This window comes from Thermobia domestica, chromosome 4 (assembly GCF_964235325.1).
Source record: "Thermobia domestica chromosome 4, izTheDome1.hap1.1, whole genome shotgun sequence".
Lineage (NCBI taxonomy): Eukaryota > Metazoa > Arthropoda > Insecta > Zygentoma > Lepismatidae > Thermobia > Thermobia domestica.
Window position 1 is genome coordinate 328,830,550 of NC_137457.1, and position 21,604 is coordinate 328,852,153.

General features: G+C 39.0%; 1 protein-coding gene across 1 annotated transcript; it reads right to left on the bottom strand.

Moving 5' to 3' along the window:
* Positions 1–681: 681 nt before the first annotated feature.
* On the bottom strand, positions 682–1,218 carry LOC145683229 (histone-lysine N-methyltransferase SETMAR-like). The gene has a single exon (XM_081754597.1). It carries the CDS (start codon positions 1,216–1,218, stop codon positions 682–684), a length of 537 nt encoding a protein of 178 aa, XP_081610723.1.
* Positions 1,219–21,604: the final 20,386 nt, after the last annotated feature.

Genomic DNA, 21,604 nt, shown 5'->3' on the forward strand with positions numbered 1-21,604 from the left:
TCAAAACAATGTATGAGAGATTAATTCTAGAGTTCCATTGGTTTTCTCCCATTATCACTCATAAGTCCTTAAGAGATACTGTGATGCCATCAGCAGTTTGCTCGATGTGAAATACCTCTATCAGCTATTGTCTGATACGAGGGTCACTCCAAAAGTTTTCCAAATCAAGAGAACCACCCTTTTTACGTCCTATGAACCACCCTTTTTACATGTGTTCAAAGTAATTCCCTACGGCAGCAACACACTTGTTTAATCTCTCTCCGGCGCCACTGTTACCTTGGAATGCTGTTGAATATCTCCATGATTAGCCCTTCAATTTCGTCTTCTGTATGAAAACGACGTCCCCACAAGAGCTTTCTAAGGTTAAAAAAGAGCTAGAAGTCTCACATAACGAAATCATGAGAACAAGAGGAAGGGGGGGGGGGGGCATGCAGAAGTGTTTTAACATGATGAGCCTGGAGATACTCGACTATTTGCATTGCAGTGTACGAGGAGACATTGTCTTGGTGGAAGAGTAAACCTTGGATTTTCAAGGAATCAAGAACTTGGGGTAAACAGACTGTTGTGTGCCAGTGTGCTGTAACCGTTTTCTGTTCTTGTAACCTAATAGCTGCGACGAGACCAGTGCTTCGAAAGAACACAGCGTACATACCAATACTTTCTTCATCGCTTGTTGTGTTTTTACAGTAGTTGGCGTCGTGTCATCTTCATGGATCCATACATGACTTTCGTGACGAGTGGGGCAGTCATAAAATGGGATATAGGTTCATCATATGTCATAATTTTGGAAATCAGCTGGTGTCCACCTTGGTTTAACATATCCAGGATTACACAAGTAATTTTAACCCACTCTGCTTTCTGGAAGTCAGACAATTTATGAGGTACCCACCGAGAAACTACCTTTTTCAGTTTGAGATGCTCGTGTGAAATTGTGTGCATTGACGAAGGTCCAATGCCAAGTGCCGCCTCTATCATCACATAGGTACACCTTGGATCTGTAGAGACCACGTCTTGCACAGCAGCCACTAAATCCAGCGTTGTTGAACACGGAGATCTTCCTTCACGGTCTACATCTTGCAAAGACCTCCGATACCTTTGAAAGTCCTTGTACCATATAAATACTATTGTATATGATGGGGTGGTATCCCCAAACTCTGACTTCAATCTTTGGTGACAGTCTTTCTCATTTAGGCCAACGCGAAAATCATAGTAAATCATGGCTCGAAATGCTTCGCGTGAGTGCCCCATTCCAACCACCCTTGTCCACACTCATAGATTGGACAATGCAGTACTGTATGTTTTCAATACTCCAGACGTCTCAGTTGTAACGATAAAAAAATCATTGCTTTATCTAATAACAGACAAATTCTGACCAAAGCATATATTAACTAATAAATAATAGCGTTACAGTTTCGGCAAATTAACTTTGCCTTCATCAGACACATTATGCTTTATCTCTTTTAGTACTTGCGTGTTGCAAAATATATGGAGAGACCCTCGTATTTGAGTTTGCACTGAAGGAAACTGCGTTGAAGAACTTTGATCAAATCTGTTCCGTTCCTATTGAAATACTTTCCAAAGACCGTTAAGTGTGCACGGCAGTTGATATCCCAAAGCTTGTTTCAATAACGCACACTCGCAAAAATCCATGGGGAAGGCATCAAATTTCAAAAGAATGATTGTACTTTTCATCCCATAATGACCATTAATGTGCATATAGCAAATGGAAAAACAATAATTCAGCGATGACGATTGTTACGTTTTTTTTTTTTAATTTTTATTTTTTATTAAGAGCGGAGAAAAATATATTAGAAAATTGTACTTCTTTCCCTCCATATAAAATGCGAGTTATTACATAAACAAAACATATGGGCCTCCATATTGAACTTTCTCGCTTCAGTTTCTTAAACTAAATCACGTTATGTTGCTGCTGTTACTGAAACATGGATTTGTGAAATACGAGGTGGTATCAAAAAGTTCGTGCAATCACCTAGAAGAAATATACTCTGGAGAACTCTCGACACCATGATGGTATTAATCCTTCTCTACGTAGTTACTGTGCCTAGCGACACATTTTTACCAGCGGTTCTTCACTTTCCGTAAGCTTGTTTTGTAAAAGTGTGCAGTTTGGCTTTGAAACCACAATTTAATCTCAGAAATGAAATCATCTCTACTGTCAAAATGGCGTCCTCTAGAAGCTTCATTTCTGGGAAGAAAGAAGTCATTTTGTGCCAGGTCCCGTAAGTAGGGCAATATTTCATATGCTAATCCACTGCGTTCATCATGGATGCATGGACGGAATGAACTGGTGCATTGTCTGCCAAGAGCAACACCCCTCTTTTGTGACCGATCCCCGATATTCCTTCTTCAGTTCCTCTCGTAACTAAATCAGAAGATGGGAATAATAGGTACTAATAGTAGTTTACCCCTGTGGTAAGCAATCTGTCATGATGACCCCTTCACAATCCCAGAAAACGGAAAACATCACCATGGTGGCAGACTTTTGCATTCGTGCCTTTTTAGGGGCGAGTGAGGAGGGGTGTTTTCATTGTTTGCTTTTTTTCTTTGTTTCTGGGTCACAAAGATAAACCCAACTTTCATCCATTGTCACTACTCTGCTTAAAACGTCCTCTATCATCAACCTCCTCTTTGATGCAACATTTCTCGTGCAGTGTCCTCGCGATTTCTCTTCTGAAAAGGTGTGAGTAGTCGTAGCATCCACCGTGCTGACACTTTCTGAAGATGCAGATGGTTGTGAATGATATTCAATAGTCAGCTGGTTGTGAATGATATTATTCAACAGTCAGCTGGTTGTGAATGATATTCAACAGTCAGCTGGTTGTGAATGATATTATTCAACAGTCAGCTGGTTGTGAATGATATTCAACAGTCAGCTGGTTGTGAATGATATTATTCAACAGTCAGCTGATTGTGAATGATATTATTCAACAGTCAGCTGGTTGTGAATGATATTCAACAGTCAGCTGGTTGTGAATGATATTCAACAGTTAGCTGGTTGTGAATGATGAACTCAACTTTCTTCGTCAAGGTGGCATTATCAGCGAAAGATGATCTTCCAGATCTAGAGGCGTCGCAACGGTCATGTGTCCAGTTTCAGATTGCCGTTTCCACTTGGATACCATCTCATAGGATGGGTTTCCATTCCCATAGACTTCTTTCATGTCTTCGTGAATCTGCTTCACTGGTTTTCCCTAAAGATGGAAGAATTTAATGACACTTCGTGCCTCAAGCTTGTCAATTATCGCACCTTCAGTGATTTACCTGAAAAAAAGTAGTTATTTTAAATAGTCCAGAATTTCTATGGTTAACTATAAAATGCATGTCCATGGGAGGGTTCGTAGTTCGTCACTTTCTAGGTGATTGCATGAACCTTTTGATATCTTCTCGTTCGAACAAAATTAGTGTTCAGAAAACTTAAAAAAAAAAAAAAACGCTCTAAAGAAATTACTATTTTTATGATTTTTTTCATGACGAATGACTTATCCCGTACTGTTGAGTTATTAATGTAATATTTATTTGAGAAATAGAAACAAAATCGCCTGAATCGTTTTTGACAAAGTCGTCCGGAAAGAAACTCACCTCAAGAGTAAACTATCCCTTATTGTTTTTTTTTTTTTTTTTTTTTTTTTTCAGGAAAAATGAGTTAACGCCATAATGTCAGGTTATTACTGAAACATTAATGTACGAAATAGGAATAAAATCGCTAAGAGTAAACTATCCTTTGTAATTTTTTTCAGTATCAATGCATCATGCAGTATTGTCAGGTTATTAGAAAACATTTATTTATGAATTATGAACAAGATCCATTGAACTGTGTTTCAGATAATCATCCAGAAAGATTCACTCTTAAGAGTAAACCACCCTTTTCAATTTTTTCCCAGATAAATTGCTTATACCATAGTAGAGATGTTAATGAAATATTGATATATAAAATATAAATGAACTCGTCAGAGCCTTAAAGAGTAAATCGTAACATTTTATTTTCACCCTTCCGTAAACTACACTTATTTTCGGTTGGGAGAAAATCCGGAAACCCCCTTGGAGAATTTTATGAAAACCTTTGGTTTAAAATGTGATCAACGGTATGGCCTTAGTCATATCCAAAATGATTATCGCATATCTACAGCTGTCTTGTTGTGGGAATATAATTTGATAATGATTTTGTAGGGTAGTTTTAATACGGGAAATGTGTATAATCGGGAAATATATATTTGTGGTAAATTTCATAGGAAAAGAATTATACATATGAAATTTAGAATGAGTAAAACAAAATGCTGCTAAATGGACAAGAAAGTTTTATTTTTTCGTTATATTATTCTTATTTACTGCTCTTTTGACACGAAATTTACTACATACGTTGTCTTTGCCGATTATTCACATATTAACGTTATAAGGAATACCGGGCGAAGTTATCAAATTATATTCCTACAACAACATATTTATAGACATGGGACAATCATTTTGGACATGACTGTACATACTTGGCATGAACGAACGGATGCACATTTAAAAATCGGTTTTCCGGTTTTTAGGGGCTATGGAATATCGAATTCGACGTTTCTTCTCCACGATCTCCCAGGTTCTTCTCTCCCATCGTTGCCTTAAAGCAAAATGGTGAACATGGTTCGTAATAGTTACTTGTTTTCTGTATCCACTTTCAGTCAATTTTAGTAATGGTGTTTTCTCTATTCGTCCTGCTATATGTATATAAGCCTAGAAGCCATTCTATTCAACGTATAAGGACCAATCTTTAATCTATGTTTTATAATTTGAGTTGAGTTGATTTTGGGTTTAACGTCCCGTTCAGCAGCGAGGCTATATGAGACGTGGACCTACTGATTAACGTGGAATCCGAACCACATGAGCTCCCGCCGGGAATCGAACCGGGATGTTTTATAATTTTTCAGGGGCGGAAGGTGGAGTGATTACATTTTGTTCCTACCCTAAAAAATAAGTGTGTTTTACAGGAATTGGAAATCAAAATTGACGTTTTCTCGAAAACACCTTCAATAATTTTGTTTATACATCAGATATTCATATTAACACTCTAACATGGTATATTAAATTTCTCTGAAAAAAAAAAAAAAAACGATGAATAATCCACTCTTCGGGAGAGTTTTTTAAAAGCAATTTTCTCACAAGCGACCCAGGCGATTTCGTTCGTATTAGGAAAACTAATATTTTACTAACCATATAATCTAGGAATTTATCAATATTACCACGTTCATTGAGGATAACCAAATAAAACAAAATTTACTACGAAATTTTCACTCTTTCTCTTAAAGGAGAACTTGAAATATTCCGTTTGTTTTTATATGCCCTCTGTATTTGAGCACAAGACTGAAAACACCAGCATCCAGCAGTAAAAGGATAATTAGAATCTGTTCTGTTTACCACAAAGAAAAACGACCCCATGCCGTAAACGTCGCCGACACCTAGTGGCCCACTTGCGGGTAAATGTCGATCGTCGATATAGCGACGCGTCTAAGAATTGCCGCTAGTGTCCTACTGGCGGCAGGGTTTCGTCGAGTCGAAACAGATATCTCGAGTCGGGGTGTTGAAGTTACCACTGCGTAGCAGCGAGGACTTCGTTTTCGTCCGCGCTCCTTCGATTCGTCCCGGGGAATCGCGAAGGAACCAACACGTACTATCGCCAGTCATGTGCATGCGGTTATTATTATACATTATTTTTTCTAACGAATTGTTCCTAAAGTGAGCTCCAGTGATCAAGAATAACCTCTGCTTCAACATCTTGAAGTGAAAAATCTTGAGATAAGTGCGATTATGTGTGAATTTAGATGGCAACTGTCGTCGAACATTAGAAAGTGAGTATGGGAGAACAATGAAATAAAGTAAATAGACACACGTCATTTTGGTATGAAATTAAATGGCGAACGCATTTTATCTTATCCAAAACAGTTATCGTCTAATATACACGGTTAAAGGAGCGCTCTGATTGACGAAATTAAAAATCTCAACGATTTATCCCTTTACAAACGGCGCTTCCTTCATCACCTCCGTCGGAAGAACACCCGCCTAGTAATCATAAGGTTGCTGGTTCGAGCCCCCTCTGGGGTACTTCTTTGGTATTTTTTTAAAGTTTTTTTTTAGACTCACCTTAATGTAAACAAATCACACATATAGGCGATTTTAACATATTTTGGGGGAGTAATTTTGAGGTTCATTGGCGTTTTGCCGCGTCTCTGCCGCTAGTGGTATAATTTTCAAAACGGAAGAAGGGCCACCACGGAAGGCGTCGCAGCGGGGCCGCCAATTTTTGGCGAGATATCGCTAGTTGCCCATCGGTGGTCCACCGACGCTTATGGCATGGGGGAGTAACGATCACCACGAGTTGTGAGAAGATGTCGAAGAGCAGCAAATTCTTTACCCAACCGAAGTAGATGCTAGGTTTACCAATAACAAAGCTTTCTCTTCAACAGGATGTCTACCGGTCAAGAAAGTCAATAAGTTAGACACGTGGTCTCAGTGATGAACAGCTGAATTGCTGCAAGGTCTTGAACTTCGAAGTTGTTCATTTCAAAGATTAATGTAAGAAGTTTCTTGTTACACTGTCCACAAAGCTGTCACAAAAAGAGTTCTCAAAATACAAAATTGTACATGGTGTTTCATGCCTCTCACCAGAAGTGGAAGAATCTTTGAGAACTGCTTGTGGTACTCAGCTCTTGAGGAATTTATATCCATAAAGTTTATAACGCCATTATCAGTAGATTATGTCAAACGAAACTATCTCCGTGTTTGTGAATCATCAGTAAAAGAGTCCTTAAAGTTTTTCATCATTAACTTAGATTTGATGACTTGTTAATGGGCATCGAGAAGAAAGACATTCTATCGAATAAAGACACGATAATTTTTTTTTTTTATCCCACCCTTACGTTGTTCCGTGAAAACGCTGCTGTTGAACGATGATTCTCAGTAAACAGAGAACGTTTGATAGAAAATATGTCTAAAGACATTTTAATTGCTCAAAGGTCGTGTATGCGGCTGTTTGATCAGCTTGTAATCGTCCAAAGCTAAATGTAGTGAAAGGCTATGATACAGGCAGTTAGGAATCCATCATTAAAACGAAGGTAATCACAAAAATACCTTAAAAGTTGGGAAATAAAATGGAAAAATAAAACAGTATACGACCTAAAAGGTCTTAGAAAGAAAACGACATTAATAATTGAAACTACTGAAAGCAATGAAATTATTGACTAAATGATGATATGACATTGAAGAAACAATTTTAAAAGTTAAGTATTTGCAATGAGCTAAAATTTATGTATATGTGAAGTTTTGTAAAAATATTGAAGTAATGTAACTATTCCCCATTCAGTGGGAAGTATTAGTTTTTACATTTTTGATAAAGAATAACTTCATGTTTCATTTTATACTGCCTTTTGTTAAGGGTTTTCTACACACACACACACACACACACACACACACATATATATATATATATATATATATATATATATATATATATATATATATATATATATATATATATATAGGGTGAATGCGCCTATTCTCGTCATACCCCCAATGGTCGTCATGACCAAATTAATTCCTTCATAAGATGGCGTAAGTCATGGTTATACGAATACAAGGTGGCTAATCTCTAACGTCTATGGCTTTAGTTTTTAGCCCGCCTTGCGTTAACACCGAGTCAGGCGTCTTTTGTTTTCTGTTTTCAGTTGAAGTGCAAAGGCTGTTGTTTTGCGTGCTAATTGCAGTTTTTGGAAAATTAAAAAACTTGTTGCTGCTGGTTGAAAAACAGCAGAGGACGGCGCAGTTGAAGCTCTAAAAGGTAAGATAATTATTTATTTTTATCAACCTAAGTCTCTGTTAAATGTTTGCCATGCATTTGTCTTTGAAATTCATATTTGAACAAAAAACAGTGGGGTGACGACTATAGGTTTAAGAAAATTTGTGATCTTCCTTACTTCGTCAGATATGCCGAAGACTGGGTATTTTAACGAACATATTAATAGAAGCTTCAAAATCATTTTACATTTTTTGTTGGGGTGAAAGGTATCAGCTACAAAATTTTGGCGCCAATATCTTGTATCCTTCCAAAGGGCGTCATAGGGGTGACGAACACTGGTTGAGTGGGTGACGACTACAGAGTAATTAGGAATAATTTATTTCTTTTGGATAATTTTGCCTTCTTTCCTCTCCGGGGTGACTAAACTATAGAAGTTTCATATCTGTGACTGATTTTCAAATGTATAAATTTAAAATTGTCTTATAACGAGATAATATTTTAAGAAAAGCAAATTAACTGTTTCATTTTGCCATGTTTTCATTAGTACCAGAATTTTGAATTTAACTCCCGTTTTATTTAAAGATCTTACCTCGCTTATTTATGAGCTATTGGCAGGTGGTGAAACGTCTTAGAACCTGACTTTTTCTTACCTACGATATTAATATTCTTTTTTCTATATTTTCAGGTGCTGTAACTATGAACGAAAATACCAAAAGACGGAAGATTTTACAATATTCTGAAGATGCGATGCACAAAGCCATTTCTGAAGTATGGTCAAAGTCTATAAGTATCAAGAAGGCTGCTGCAATTTTTGGTGTTCCTCGAATGGCGTTATCAGATAAAGTTAGTGGAAAAGTGCCTGAACAAAGAAAAATGGGACCAAAAACTGTACTCTCACCACAAGAAGAGGACATTGTTGTTAAATGGTTGGTAGATCTTGCAAAGAAACGATTTCCAAGGAAAAAGCACGATCTCCTGGATACCGTGCAGAAGCTTAATCCAAATCGAACAGTGACCAAAGCAGATTTTGCACCAATTCTAGTAGACGTTGTAAAAACCAAAGCCACATCGGAGACGGTAAAGAATAGCTTTCGGGTGTGTGGACTTGCCCCTTTAAATGTAGATGCAGTTGATTATTCGAAATGTTTGGATCACCACACACGGGGAGAAACTATCGAACATCAAAGCACTATCTCAAAGAAGTATAGTATCGAAGAATATCACACGGCTCTTAATGTTTTACAGAATGAAATCGGTCATGATACAGTTGTTAAATTTAACGACGTCTTGGGAGGAAAATCTACTATTGACCCTGAAGACCAAAAGCTCTACAATATCTGGGAATCAATTAAGAAGAAAGCAGAAATAAGCGATCATCTGCTCAAAGATTCTGTGTCTGCGAGTGTGGGAAGTGAGCCAATATTAACTAAACCGTCGCAAACTCCCGTGAAGGAAGGCAGTTCTAATGGAGATTCTCTTGTCAAATCACAAGTTGCTGTTCCTTCTCCGTTTAAGAAACATCTCTGGTGGCCAAGAGAGGTGGAACGCAAGAAAACCAGAAGATCAACTCAGAATTCCCATCAGCTATTTCGTCTGGTGAATGGAAGCAATTCTATGAGAAAAAGGAAGCTGAGAAAAGAGAAAAATCTCTCTCTCAAGAAGCAAGAAAACGAAAAAGACTCGAAGCTGAAACAAGAAAGAGAACAACAATTACAAAGCCACGCAATGAATCTCAGTTATGTGCCAAGTGTAATGAGTTAGTAATACTTACTGATAACCCTACATGTATCAAATGCAACAAAATCTTTCACGCTAATTGTATTAGCAAATCACACAAAGAATTTTTCCCAGGTGTGGATGATTCTGATTCAGATGTGGAATTCATGTGGGAAAATTGTTTCGATGTGCGTGATAGTGATGATGATATTGACCATCTTTTACATGCTAGCCACTCATCTTAAGCGTTAATACTTGCATAAGCTTGAACTATAAGAATTTGTAAGAGTGACGAACACTGGAAGTTTAAGGTGACGACTTTGAGAATTTTTGTGACGACTATAGGCATTTTTCGCATGTTTGGATTGTTTTAATTGTAAACTTCGTTCTATGTGTTTTATATCAAAGGTAATGATCCTGTATCACACAATAAGCAACAAATATTAGAACCTATGTACAATTTAAGCATTCACCTGTATCTGTTAAAAGTTATGAAGTAAAAGGCAAAGTTGCAATCAAAAAGTGACGACTATTGGCACATTCACCCTATATATATATATATATATATATATATATATATATATATATATATATATATATATATATATATATATATATATATATATATATATATATATATGAGTGTGTGTGTGAATATATAAAGATAACCAAGAAAGTTATACTACTTTTTGTGGAGATCTGTGTTCAATTGGTCCTCACACCGTGAGTTGAACGTGAATGGAGATAAGGCGAAGGTCAGTTGTTGGTGTCGGTATATACAACATACTACCTAGTTGTGGCAGTTCAGTTACATCAGTTACACCATGAACTTGCGTAAGGAGAGAGTGAATATGGGACTTCCATAGAGCGTCATAAGGGCGTGTATGCTGTACGAGTTCAAAAGTTCAAACTGGGGTTAAACGCCGCTGCAGCGGGGCGGAAGATGTACCAGGCCTTTTGCGAGGGTGTCGTAACTACGCGGAGAGTGCAGCGGTAGTTTAACAAGTTTAACGACGGTGATGAAACAATCGAAGACGCGCCACGTGCCGGAAGAACAACATGTGTACAAAATGAAGATCTTGAGGCAGCAATTGAGGTGAACAGTGGCCAGACCTATGAGGAACTGGAACTACAATTTAGTGTAAGTGGAAAAACCATTCGGCAACACCTCCATCAACTTGGGAAGCACTACAAGTTGGGTTGATGGATCCTACATGATTTGATTCCGGGCCAGAAGGCAACTCGAGCAGGCACCTGTATTTCTTTGCTGCCTCGTCTGAGGAAGGAGCTATTTCTCGACAGGGTGCTGACATGTGATGAGAAGTGGGTCCTGTATGAAGCTCCACGGCGCCGTCATCGTTGTTTAGCATCCCATGAACCGGTGCCAAAACAACCTAAACCAGCACTGCACCAGAAGAAGGTCCTCCTGTGTGATTGGTGGACTGCTCGCGGCATTGTGCATCGGAAACTGCTACCAGCTGATCACAGCATCAATGAAACTGTGTATTGTCAGCAGTTGAGCCGTGTTCACGAAAAACTCAAAGCTCTAGAGCCAGCACTTATAGATCGCAAAGGGGTCCTCCTCTTACAGGACAACTCTAAGCCCTACGAGACTAGGATTACCCGAGACACCATTCCACGCCTTGGATGGGAAACACTATTGTATCCACCATACTCTTCGGACATTGCACTGTCCGATTATCACCTGTTCCATTCCTTGAACACTCACCTTAGAGGACACCAGTTCAAATCCCTAGTAGAGGTGCAAAATGCACTTGATATCTTGTTCGCTTCACTGTCCAAATCCCTAGTAGAGCAATATTAGAGTTGAATTCATAGTTTCTGGGGTCGCTCAGATGAATAGTGACAGTTTTAATCCAATTCAACTTCAAGGTCATACTTCACTTTCCAGGGAGTGGATATTTTAAAAGTAATCGAAAACGACAGATAGTGTTGAATTCATAGTTTTCGAGGTCGCATAGTTTCACGGTATCAGTTTTCATGATGTTCAAGTTCATCCTCACCCTTGGGGTGGGAGTTCGAGAGGATGACATTTAAAAATAATCAGATAAGCTAGCTAATTAGTAACTACTGTAATTAGAGCGAATTAAACACATTAACATATTTTCTCGCGTTTGCGTGGGACTGCGTGCTGCTAGTTTTAAATATTACTTTATTGTGAATCTTAAACAAAATTCCAAAATTTTGCCGCCCCCTAAATTCTGTCGCCCTGTGCTCGAGCATAAAATAGCACTTACCTAAATACTGGCCTGTATATTCCTATTATAGCACTTGGATGTTGAAAGTAGACACGAAAACAAGCAAAATTTATTACACCGAAGTCGAAAGCGGTGTTCTTTCTAAGTTATAAGCGCGGAAAATTGCAGAAAATTGAACTTTGAGCATTAATAGGGGAAACATTAATAGTGTTGGAAGAAGTAGTATGGTGAATTTCAGAGACAACTACTTGTACATTTCGGGAAATGCTTCATTCAAAATGTTTCGAGGCTTAGGTTTACCGTCAGGAGCGATTCAAAAGGAAAAAAAAATCACAAACAATAGTCTTACCGAGCGAAGTAGCTCAAGTGGTAGACTGCTGGCTTCGCATTCAGGAGGTCGTGGGTTCGATTCCCGCTGCCGACCATTCTGACTGGGTTTTTTCCAGGATTTTCCCCAGCCCTACCAGGCAAATGCCGGAATGGTAGCTACTAGACAGGCCCTGGCCAATACCTTCCCAAATCTTTTCCAGTATAAAATCGCCCCTGAGCTATATCTGGTGATTGTTAAACAAATGAAATAAAATAAAATAAATACACATCCTGGAGAGAAAAGGTAAAATAGACAAAGATGAAGCCAAAAATAACGTTCTCCCCCTTAAACTCTTTCCTAAAAGAAATAAAAGTTGTAAACTAAAAAGAAAAAAAATGGTATCTTTACCACATTTTTAATTTAAATTTGCATTTTTATTTATATTTTCTTAAAAGCAGAAGGCAAGTAAGAAAACCCGCACACTTTTCTAGGTAAATTATAATTTCCGTGATATTGAAAGGATATTGAAAGGTGTTTTATCACTGCTTCATACATTGAGCACACTGTCAGAAAAAAGTATTTGAAAAGGATATTGTATGGACTTATAGGCTGGTGTACAATTCCAGTATTAACTTAATCTGTCAACGGTCAAGAATGTGTAAAAAGCCTATGCAGATCAGCTATCTTAAGAGAGGGTTTTCTTCATTCGCACTAGGCAAATGTCGGAATGGTACCTAACTTATAGGCCCCAAGTAGTCTCCTTTCCAATTTTTAACGAAGGACGTTGTCCCTGCATCTTCGTCATCAACCGGAAGATGCCATAACAATCTTTATAATGTGAAATAAAGAAATAAATATACTTATGTCTTTCTCTAAAGTAGTAGCCGGCAAATTTACATCTTTGGATTTTTCTTCGCTAGTTCTCGATGTCTTTGCTTCTACGTTTTCGTCAATAGAATTTACACAACTATTGTCTCCTTTCCTTTTTAACCAATTTTCTAACACCTTGGACATCTTGCAAATTGCAAAACAACTCTTAATTCATCAAGAGACAAAGAAATTTAAACACTGCTAAGCAAATATTTTCGAAGTGATGGCTGTACTGAAATGATAAAAAATTGCTGTGACATTCTCATGCGCTACAAGTCTTTCCCGACTTTCATTTTCTATCCCCTCCTGTTAAGAATTTTTTTTCAAATATTCTTTATCTGAACGAAAACGAAATAACGATAGGTTTACTTGTTTTGTTATTTTTCTGGAGGTCAACGATTCCTCGGTGCAAATACATTCCTTACTTTCCTCTTAACCCTTGAATTAAATTAAAGACCAAAATTTTTCGGAACCATCTTCCGCGATTAGAAAGGAACTAGTTCGATCCCATATTGCCTCGATAAAATTGTATCTAATCAGCAGACTTTGGATTTGGATCAAAGAGGGTGTAGAAACTGTGGTCATTACTGTGTCGAAACAGGACAACTTCAATGTCACCACATGAAATATGAATGTAGGCTCTACTCCTCACCACTCGACTCTATCTCTCAATGATCATACCAGGAGAAGGCAGACTTTGGTAAGTGAACTTCGGGGCCATTTTTGCGAGGAGGTAGTACACATTTAAAGAGTTAATATTACAAACTGGGAGAGCACAATGGGCAAAAATAAGGGAGAAAACCCTGTCTTCAAAAGTTTTCTACTCGCGACATATACTGTTCGACGTGCAAGTTTATCAAGTGACGGCGTGGCAAAGTGAGTAAAGTGTGCCTCATATGCAAAGGGTCCCGGGTTCGATTCCCGTTCGAGTTAACCGTTGTTTTGTTTTTTGCTTCAACTAATAAAGTAACCATTTGTAACTATAAATAAAATATAAATTCACCATATGTTTATAATGAATAAAACAATAGAAATTTTAAAGTCACTTGTAAAATCTTTCAATGTTCCATGTTAACTAGCAAGAAAATTTAATCTATTCCGTAAATATACTGATATCACGAGTTGTATTATGGTTACGACAGTCAACGGCACCGATTTCTCTGTAAATTTGGGGCGGCCGTTCATAAAAAAATACATACAAGAATATATGTAACAATAAAAAATACATATGAAAATACATATTCATAAAAATGCATGGAGCCCACATGAGCTTGGGGGGACGGGCCCCCCGGCCCCCATGATCGGCGCCTTTGACGACAGTCGTTGTGTAATAAATGTTCTTGACGCTTCGTGTCTACATCTGTTGACAGTGTGCGATTTACAAAGGAGTTGAGGGGGGAAATCTCCTTTGCTAATACTGGATGTTGCTATAACCAAAGCAGATTTCCCCTCATTCCCCTTGTAATTCTCACACTGTCAACAGATGTAGACACGAAGCTTCAAGAACATTTTTTACACGACTGCAGTAACAATAATATTTACGAAAGAGATTAAATTTTGTTCTTAGTTAACATGGAACATCAAAAGAAGTTACAAGTGATTGAAAATTTCTATTGTTTTATTCATTGTAAACATATGGTGAATTAATATTTTAGTTGTAGTTACAAATGCCTACTTTATTGTTTGAAGCAAAAAACAAGAAAAAAAGGTTTGACTCGAACGAGAATCGAACCTGGAACCCTTTGCACTTGAGTCCCTGATTCTTCTCCCTCTGCCACGCCATCACTTGATAAGTTTGCGCGTCGTACGATATATGCGTCGAGTAGAAAAATTTAAGAAGTTTTTTCTCCGTCATTTTTGCCCATTGCGCTCTCTCAGTTTGTAATATTAACCCTTTAAAGGTGCACTACCACCTCGCAAAAAATGGCCCTTAAGTTCACTTACCAAAGTGTGCCTTCTCCTTGGTAAAGTTTCCAAGAAAGGCATTTGGAAACAGCTTGGTTGTATTTTATTATAATAGCAGAGGTCAGCTTTCAGAAGGTAGGAACAGCGCGCGTGACACCTTGAGGAAAATACACTGCGGATTGAGTGCTGTTTTCCATTATGGAAGGGATTCTCGGTCGATTCTCACCCCCTGGAAACGTAAAAATTTTAAAAGAATTTAGACATCATTCGCGGCAACAGTCTGAAGACCGGCTGTTAAGTGGATTTTTTTTATTTTGAAATACAGTACATGAAAACCAGTTGTTATTTGTTCCAATGAAGTGAATGTACTATGGTCGAACGTAGCGTATACTCGCGTACTTCCTAAATTTTAGGTGCCTATACGATAGCTTCCAAAAATTAGAGGTAGGTATACGCCGTATAGCCGAGTATACCCTCCATTACATCCCTATATATATATATATGTATATATATATATATATATATATATATATATATATATATATATATATATATATATATATATTTGGTCTAGGAATTAATTCGTGCGGGTGGACAAGAGATGGCGCAACGAACGGAGCGTCCCACAGTTCCGTGTATCCACACATGTGTTGCAAACCCCTGTCATCGCGTATCGTTCGTAGTATAGGGCAGTGGATTAAAGCGTCAACAACACCAGTTTGTAGTTAAGTGAACATGGCGCAATTTGTGCCTGATAAAGTGTTTTTGCGGGGTGTCCTGCTGCATTACTTTAACATGCAGAAAAGTGCGACTGAAAGTCATCGTATTTTGGTGGAAGTGTATGGTGACCATGCTCTAGCTGAGCGAACGTGTCAGAAGTGGTTTGTACGGTTTAGAAGTGGTGATTTCGGCTTGACAGACCAAGAGCGAGCTGGACAGCCAAAAAAATTTCAAGACGAAGAATTGACAGCATTGCTCGAGCAGGATTCGTGTCAAACGCAGGAACAACTTGCAGCAGCATTAGGCGTTGATCAAACAACAGTCTCCAAACGCTTGAAAGCCATGGGAATGATTCAAAAGATGTCACATTGGGTTCCACATGAATTGAAAGACAGAGACGTTGAAAGACGAAAAACCATTTGCGAATTGCTGCTTCAACGACAGAGCAGAAAGGGGTTTCTGCATCGAATTATTACGGGTGATGAGAAGTGGATCCATTACGAGAACCCTAAACGAAAAAAGGCCTGGGTAAAACCAGGTGAACCAGGTCCATCACAACCAAAACGAGATATTCACTGTGCAAAGGTTATGCTGTGCATATGGTGGGATATGAAAGGTGTGGTGTACTATGAGCTGCTGCAACCGGGTGAAACTATGAATGGAGAATGTTATCGACGACAATTAATGCGTTTGAAGCAAGCTCTGGCCAGAACACGACCAGAATGGGAGAACAGACATGATAAACTTATTGTTCAACATGATAACGCTCGCCCACATGTCGCAAAACCGGTCAAAACCTATTTAGAAAATGTCGGATGGGAAGTTTTACCCCATCCGCCATATTCACCAGACGTTGCTCCTTCGGACTACTACTAGTTCGATTGCATGAACAACGATTTGATTGGACAGCGGTTTACTTCTTCAGAAGATATCGAAACATGGGTCTCTGACTGGATCGCTTCCAAGGATGAGGACTTCTTTCGCCACGGAATCCGTACATTCCCTGACAGATGGGCGAAAGTGGTGGCTAACGATGGACAATATTTTTCTTAAGGTATTTATGTATTTTGTGTTTGTACTACAGCTTCAATGTGTGCGTACCAACCGCACGAATTAATTCCTAGACCAAATATATATATATATATATATATATATATATATATATATATATATATATATATATATATATACGTGCAGCTTTGGCAAACATAATGTTATGTCACATTTTCTAACTTTCGAGTAAGCTGGGGAAGAAGTTGAGCATTCCCATGCAATGCAATGCAATGATGCATACCAAACAAGATTTTCCTAAGATCTGCAGGTACATTTCCAAAATTAAACTACATACATGCTCTTCTGTAGTTCGATCACAACCCATTCTAACTAGTAACTCAATTTGACCGGAAGTTGCGCTTATCATTATGTCCGCCCAAGACCGTCATATTATATAGATAGATATGAATCTTAATGGCTAATTTCCAATTTTTCTAAGCAGAGGTTGATTAAAAAACAAAGGTTAAAAAAAGACAAGACTTTTTTGTTTTATTATTTTGGTAGACAAGCTGCTCAATCTCTTCTGTCCCAAGATAGGAGGAAGTAGTTCTGGTAGTCGTGTAGTGGACACGTCAGCAGATGATCGAACATCAGATTGTATTCAACATATTTTGTTGTGATCACTAGTCTAACTTCCCTAATATCCGATTTCAAAGACGTTAAAAACTGGAATTACGAGATGTTTTAATACTGTTTTGGATCTGTCTTACTCTCCAAAATACAGAAGGCTGTTTCAGCCTTACAGACACGTGCCGTAGGGCGTAAAACCCCGTTTCCACCAGCGATCATGTTCGATGTGAGCCCCGTTGGTGAACGATTACACGACATCGTAGTTTCCACTGAAGGAGACCTCTATTGAGCACTGCCTGATCCAATTTCGCCCACTCCTCCTTGCACACTTTCCAAAGGCCACCAAGTGTGGTCGGACGACGCTTATTGATGTTCCGTCTGAGGAGGCCGAAAGCACAGAGGTCCATAGGGGATGCATCTGGTGACTTGACGGGGATGTCTCGAAATGGGATAGCCTTTACACCTGTCTCCTGTTCCATACGTGTCATGTAGGCCACCGTTCGTTTGGCAGTATCGCTGCTGGCCTTGACCTGGTGGATGAACACACTGTCAGTGTCATTGGCATACAAAGCCAGGGCATGTTGGCGATAGATGGGTTCTAGTACATGCTCGATATAATACGCTGCATTCACCTTGACATTTGATGACACCCGGTGTATCGGAAGTTTTCCTTTTGCATAGAAACTTGTCACTACCATAAATCCTTTTGGAAACTCTCCTTGCAGGAGCGAACCCACTTTGCATGATCGGTTCCATCACTGCGGCGGTAGTAAATTGCACGCATCTGCTGGGATCCTGTCAAATAGAACCATGCTTCATCTAAGGTGATCACATAACGCCATTTGTTACCTGCCAGGTAACCTTCATATAGCCTTTTGCATGCCACCCGCCGTTCTGCGATGTGCGTTGGCTTCAGAACATAGACACGCCGCTTGTGTGCACTTCTGAGTCCCAAACTGTCGCGTATGATTCGGTGTACAGTTGCAGTTGACCGTCCAACACGCCTCGCTATGTCATTTTGGGTAGGTGGATTCTCCTGGGTCTCAAACCGGCGGGCCTTGGCAATGACGTCTTGACTGCGTTGTGGAGCCGGTTGCTTCTTTTGCCCCTTTTGACGACGCATGGCAATGGTTTGCTCTGGGTTTGCATTGCGATGGATGGCTGCATTAATTCCCTTATCAGACAATGTGAAACCTTTCTTCTTGCACTGTGTTCTTATTCGGCTATAGCTGTAGTCTATATCAGAAAGTGCTACGATGTAGCCCTCCCAAAAAGGGTCGATTTTCGGCGGCATTCAGCTCACACACGTCTCTCCTCTGTACGGCTTGTACACAAGTGTCTGGCTACTCCGTACGTCACGTTGTTGACGCGAAACTAGCGCCTCTGGTGGCGACTGCAAATTGCTACTATAACGATGAAACAGCCTTCTGTAGAATAGATGAGATAGACTGGATCTGGTTATTTGATTTGTGAGTTTTACGTTCCTTTCAGCACCGAGATTATACAGCAGTTGGAAAAAAAATCTAAAACGTTTGCAAAAGTGTGAAAATCATACCTAGTATGGTGTGGGTCCTCCTTTTGCGTCCAAAACAGCTTGGATCCGAAGTGGAATGGACGTATACAGCTCCTGAATCATAGTGTGTGGAATTTTGTACCAATGTTTTTCCAAAACATGCTCCAGTTCCTTAAGGGATGCTGGCGGAGGGTAATGAGACCAAACATACCTTTCTAACTCAGACCACAATGGCTCAATGATGTTCAGATCTGATGATTGTGGGACCCAGGGGAGATGTGATAGCTCCTGGTCATGCTCCTCAAACCATGATTTCATCGTTTTTGCAGCGTGACAGGGTACCAAATCATCTTGGTAGATGCCATCACCATCAGGGAACAATATTTGGGCCAAGAGTAGAACCTGATCCCCCAAAATGGCCTCATACGCCTTAGCATTCATCATTCCATGCAGGGCTATGATGGGACCTGCAGAAAATCATATCACTGCCCATACTGTAACAGGACCACCCCCATACTTTACAGTTGGAAGCAGACAGTCTGTATCATAGGCCTGCGACGGTGTTCTCCATACGTAAACACGACCGGTTGTTGGAAACAAGGTGGTCGATTTATCGGACCACATTACGTGTTTCCACTGCTCATGAGTACACGCCTTGTGGTCCTTGCACCACTGGATACGCCTCTTCGCACTTACTGCTGTGACCAGGGGTTTGGCAGTAGCGGCCCTGCCATGAATTTTCATTTTATGAAGTTCCTGTCGCACAGTTTTCGATGAAACCAGGTTCTGTAGGCCGGAATTCAGTTCAGATGTAATTTTCATTGCAGTGGTCTTCTTTTTAGCTGCTACAATCCGTTTTAATGCCCTCCGGTTCCTATCTGACAGGATTGTCTTTCGACCACTGTTGTGCTTTGCAGACGTCGTTTGCCCATGAATTGTGTATGCCCTCGTGACATTGGACACAGTGCCTTTCGATACCCCCACAACGTTCGGCACTGAAGCTCCAAATAGACGAGCACCAACGATCATACCTCTTTTGTAAGTCTTCAGGTTGCCCATTATACCGCACCACTTTCACACCACAGGTGAACTGGTTACTGCTGAGGGAAGAGGAAGATCCACAGGACACATTGAAAACAACAAACGATCGGCAACCGCAACACGTGTTGTACAGTGGAGGGCCAAACTTACATGTCCTGTATGAAGTGTTTTTAGATTTTTTTTGTCTATCTCCTGTATGTTATGGAGCTAAAGCTTGACGTGGAACCTCATGAGCTTTTCTCACTGGGAATCCCAAATTCCAAAGGTGCGTACAAACCAAATAACCATGAAGATGATAGTAAAATAGAGCGAAATGAAGTAACCGAGAAACTAGATTAGAATTTGTGATTGTAAGCTTAAGTTGATTGTGTGCCGTGGTAAACAGCATTCCTTTCCATCCATTTGATTATTCAAAAAAAAAAATCACGAATATAAATATCGAAAACTAGGTACTGTTTTCAGTTTTGATATACTAATGAAGAATTTAGTCAATTATGAAAATTAAATTGTTACAAACCACTAATGAGTATATCGGTGATATTCTGTGTGAATAGTCATATGCGGTCATATATTGGTCCAAAATTCCATTCGTAATTTTGATTTTAATTACGTTAAACAGGAAAGAAATAATGGAACGGTACTTACAGGGATGCAAACTACTTTTGAGGTCAAAATTACTGACTCTAAATCTGAAAATACTGACCAAATATTGAAAAACACTAACCATATATATAGTGGCCCAAAAGTAGGTATACACCCCTGCATTCATCAAGCCTAACAATCTAGCTTATAGGTTTATTTGCTTCGGCTGTTCCGAGCTTAATATATAAGTAAAAAGACATTAAGAACAAATAATAATGAAACTAAGTCTAACTGATGGATAACAATAAGAATTATATAAAAAGCAATGAGTTATCAGTACGGGACTGTATACCTACTTTTGGGCCACCCTGTATATTAAATTGGTCACCCTACTCTGCATTGAACAGCTATAAGCATATGTTTAACAAATCTTGCCATATATGATATAATATCTCTCTAAATTCAAGCAATGAAAAATACCAAGATCGTCTTTGTAAAACTGTCTAAGCGAAACCAAGTACATAGAAAACTGAATCCCAGTAAACTCATTTTCGTAAGATGAAAAAATAATTACAGCTGCTCAGGCCGTCTCCCCCTTGCCTCCTTTTACTCATATAAACTTAAGAACCTTATGATGATGTTCACTACTTTTTGGATTTTTTTTCTTGAAAAAGGTAGTAATTAATGAAGACTTTCGTTTTTGTACGCTTTTCTGAATTTTATCAGCCTTTTGTATCTTTTCATCAGCTTGTTTCTTCCTCTTTTGTGTACTTGTGCTACATCGGCTCCAACAAGATCCTTGTTCTTAATGGTTTCTCTCAACCGTTGATTTGCTTCCTTCATCATTGGGGGCATACACAAAAACATTTAAATTACTTTTAACCCGTCAATGCCCAGTATCATCTACAGGTGACACTAATTTAAAGCAGTCTTCCTCTTCACCAATTGTCCACCAGAGGGTCCTAGTGAATACAGTAGCACCAGCTACTTACCTTTGTATATTGCATCACCACACCAAAAAGTTTCGAAGTCGACGTATTATACAAGGAAGAAGACGCCTTTAAAATAGTGCCACCTGTAGGAGACAGTGGGCGTAAATGGATCAAAATTTGAAAATTTTTGTTTAACTTCCAGAGCCTAAAATACTGACTTCATCAAAAACACTGACTTTTACTGACCAGTTTGCATTCCTGTACTTAGAGAAGGAAAAGGGATGGTATATTGGGAGTAACGATACAAAATTCTCAAATTTACGCAGGATAGAACAGCATTCTAATGTCTTCTTTTAGAGTCAAGGTCAACACTACTAAACTTCC

Bases quoted from the DNA above. Each gene is read 5' to 3' on its own strand.
- LOC145683229 (XM_081754597.1), bottom strand. From the start codon at position 1,218: ATGATTTACTATGATTTTCGCGTTGGCCTAAATGAGAAAGACTGTCAC.